The sequence below is a fragment of the Oryza glaberrima genome, chromosome 3 (assembly GCF_000147395.1).
Source record: "Oryza glaberrima chromosome 3, OglaRS2, whole genome shotgun sequence".
NCBI classification, from domain to species: Eukaryota; Viridiplantae; Streptophyta; class Magnoliopsida; order Poales; family Poaceae; genus Oryza; species Oryza glaberrima.
In genome coordinates, this window is record NC_068328.1 from 27,069,740 (window position 1) to 27,072,804 (window position 3,065).

The 3,065-nt window shown below is 48.6% G+C and overlaps 1 protein-coding gene across 1 annotated transcript; it reads right to left on the reverse strand.

The window, feature by feature from the left end:
• Nucleotides 1–608: 608 nt before the first annotated feature.
• On the reverse strand, nt 609–1,951 carry LOC127765719 (DIBOA-glucoside dioxygenase BX6-like). The gene has a single exon (XM_052290664.1). The coding sequence runs from the start codon at nt 1,848–1,850 to the stop codon at nt 729–731; it is 1,122 nt and encodes a 373-aa protein (XP_052146624.1). The 5' UTR covers nt 1,851–1,951; the 3' UTR covers nt 609–728.
• Nucleotides 1,952–3,065: the final 1,114 nt, after the last annotated feature.

Below are 3,065 nucleotides of genomic sequence, written 5' to 3' on the forward strand. Positions count from 1 at the left end.
AAGGTGCGGCATTCTGTGGCATAGATCCAAACAGCCCCTGAATTCTTTTACGAAGCAAAGCTAAGCTAGAGATCTATCTCAGTTAATTATGTACATTTGGTAGCTTGTAATTAAGTTTGTAACATGTTTCATTTGCATGCTCCAACTATTTCCAGGGACACCCATCAGCAGTGCAAGAACCAATCTCAATATTCAGATTCTGTAGCATTGTCCGAGGTCTCTTAGCTCATGGTGCTTTGCGTGCCAGACTGGGAAGATAGGAGTAAAACGCAAATGCTATTAGCCGAAAGTTGTCAGCACACATTTCTCTATTTAGAGAAGGTTATTAATTTAATTATTTCGCAATCAGCAGACACGAATTAACATGCCAATTAATCTTCTTTTTATATGCAGTTCGATATGAAATATGTAATTCTCACGTATAATTTTCTTTTCTTGCTCATGCATTATTAGCGTTGTTAGGTGAAATGTGCAGTGGAACAAGGTTACAGAGAGGGAGGGAGAAATATATAGCCTCGTTCAAAATTCTGGAACAAAATTTTAGAAATTTCGGTCCTATCAGACCCTCCCAATATAACATTATTTTGGCCAGAATTTCTTAAAAAAAATTTTCATTCTATTATATGAATTCGATAATATTTTTATTTAAACTTGGCCAAATTTCAGTATATCGGCATCCCTCCGATACAAACGCCAATTAAAAAACAGAAGATTAAACCCTGATATAGCTAATCTAGACTAGCGGCGGCAGGTAGACGGAAGTGGTGGAGGGCGGGGCGGCCGTCGAGGCCCTTGCCGTCGTAGTGCGCGAGGAACTCGGCGACGGTGGTGCTCCTGTACCGCGGCGGGTCGCCGCCGGCGGTGAGCTCGGCGATGGGGCCGTACAGCCTGCCGCTCCGGCTGCTCTCGCGGCCCAGGTCGACGTTGCAGAACGCCGCCACGGACACCCGCGCCGCGTCCCTGCTCCGGTTGGCCACCACCCGGTGCTCCACGCTCCTCATCCTCCCGTTGCTGACGAGCTCGAGCAGGTCACCGACGTTGACGACGAGCGCGCCGGCGACGGGCGGGACGTCCACCCACCGCCCGCCGAGGAGCGCCTGGAGGCCGCCCATGCCGTCCTGCAGGAGCACGGTCAGGAACGCCGGGTCGGAGTGCCTCGCCGTGCCGACGGTGGCCTCCGGCTCCGGGCACGGCGGGTAGTAGTTGCTCACCACGCTGACGCCGTCGGCGCAGCCCATCCCCCCCAGCCGCCCCGTCTCCAGCCCCAGCGCCGACGAGAGGAGCTCCAGGACGGACGACGCCAGCCGCCGCGCCGCCGCGGCGTACTCCGGCAGCACGCCCCTCACGTCGGCGGGGAGCTCCTCCGGCGCCGGCGGGTCCGGCGCCGCCTGGCAGAAGAGCGTGTCGCGCCAGTTGGCGGCGGGGGACTCGAACAGGTCGAAGTTGGAGTTGAACCTCACGCGGCGCCGCGGCGCGTCGCGCGTGTAGAACGCCGCCTTCGCCGCCGCCGGCCGCTCGTTGAACCGCCGCACCGCCGCGAGCATCCCGTCCGTGAGGCGCGCCGGCACGCCGTGGTTGACCACCTGGAAGAAGCCCACCGACTCCGCCGCCGACCTCACCTGGGCGACCACCCTGTCACGGTCGGCGTCGGCGCGCGCGAGGTCGATGACCGGGATGGCATCGGCGTCGGCGGCGTCGGCGGCGGAGGCGACCGGTGTGGGGTCGGGAGGGTGGTGGAAGATGCGCGGGACGGCGGTGACGCCGGCGTCGACGAGGCCCTTGACGCCGGCCTTGGTGTCGTCGAAGGCCTTGAGCTCGCGGAGGCGGTCGTCGTCGTAGCCGGACGGCATGGCAGGTGGTCGATCGATCGAATTGGGAAAGATAAGGCGGCGATGATTGAATGATTGATGGTAGTGGAGTGGAGTAGGTAGCTGGATCAGTACAAGGACGTCAAACAGAGGAGTCTAGAGAGTCTGGAGAGAAGCAAATTGGGGTGTGTTTACTTCGTACTAAAATTAGAAGTTTGGTTTAAATTGGAACGATGTGATGGAAAAGTTAAAAGTTTGTGTGTGAAAAAATTTTGATGTGATGAAAAAGTTGAAAGTTTGAAGAAATAGTTTGGAACTAAACTCGCGATTGATCATTCTGCATAGTCCATCCAATGATGCATGGCACATACTGCCATACTCGATTTCGTTTGGACTTGCTCTGGTTCTGCTGCTTGTTATCGCCAATCGGCTCCAGAAATACTGCGTTCGTGCGCAGTGGATATGAACTATTGTGTCTCAGGTAGGAGAAGTTGCTAAATTCGTGTGAATTCCATCAAATTTTGATGACAGAAATTCAAACTTGTCGGTTTGTGTCGAATTTTGAACGAAATTCACTGAAATCATTTCGAGGACTAGCAAAACCGTGGTGCTAATAGGTACAGGTTACAGCACTACCTATACTACCTCTGTCCTATTTTAAGTGTAGTTGTGGCTTTTCGTGTATAATGTTTGACCATCTATTTTATTGAAAAGTTTATGATTTTTTTAAAAAAAAGTTAAGTCACACATAAAGCATTATTCAAGTTTTATCATCTAATAACAATAAAAGTACTAATCATAAAAAAAAAATCAAATAAGACAGACAGTCAAATGTTAGACACGAAAACATACAGCTGCACTTAAAAGTAGCTACAATATCTATCCAACACCATTAACATATTAAAATATATAGTGCATTTCAGAAAACTACTGGTATTGTGACTAAAATATCACAAAACTACATAAGGTGTTATATCACAAAACTATAATCTAATACTAAATTTATCACAGAACTAAAGATTTAAGACCAATTATCATAAATATAACTATATATTCAATATTGAAATTATCATAAAACTACACATTTCAAGGTTTAAATACCTATCACCATTGTGGCTAAAATAGTTCTAAACCTATAGTTTTATGATGGTTTTGCAATAAATGTGTAGTTTTGTAATAAATTTGATGTTAAATCTATAATTTTATAAAACACTAAGTTAAATCTGTAGTTTTACAATAGTTTGGTCATTTTATCTC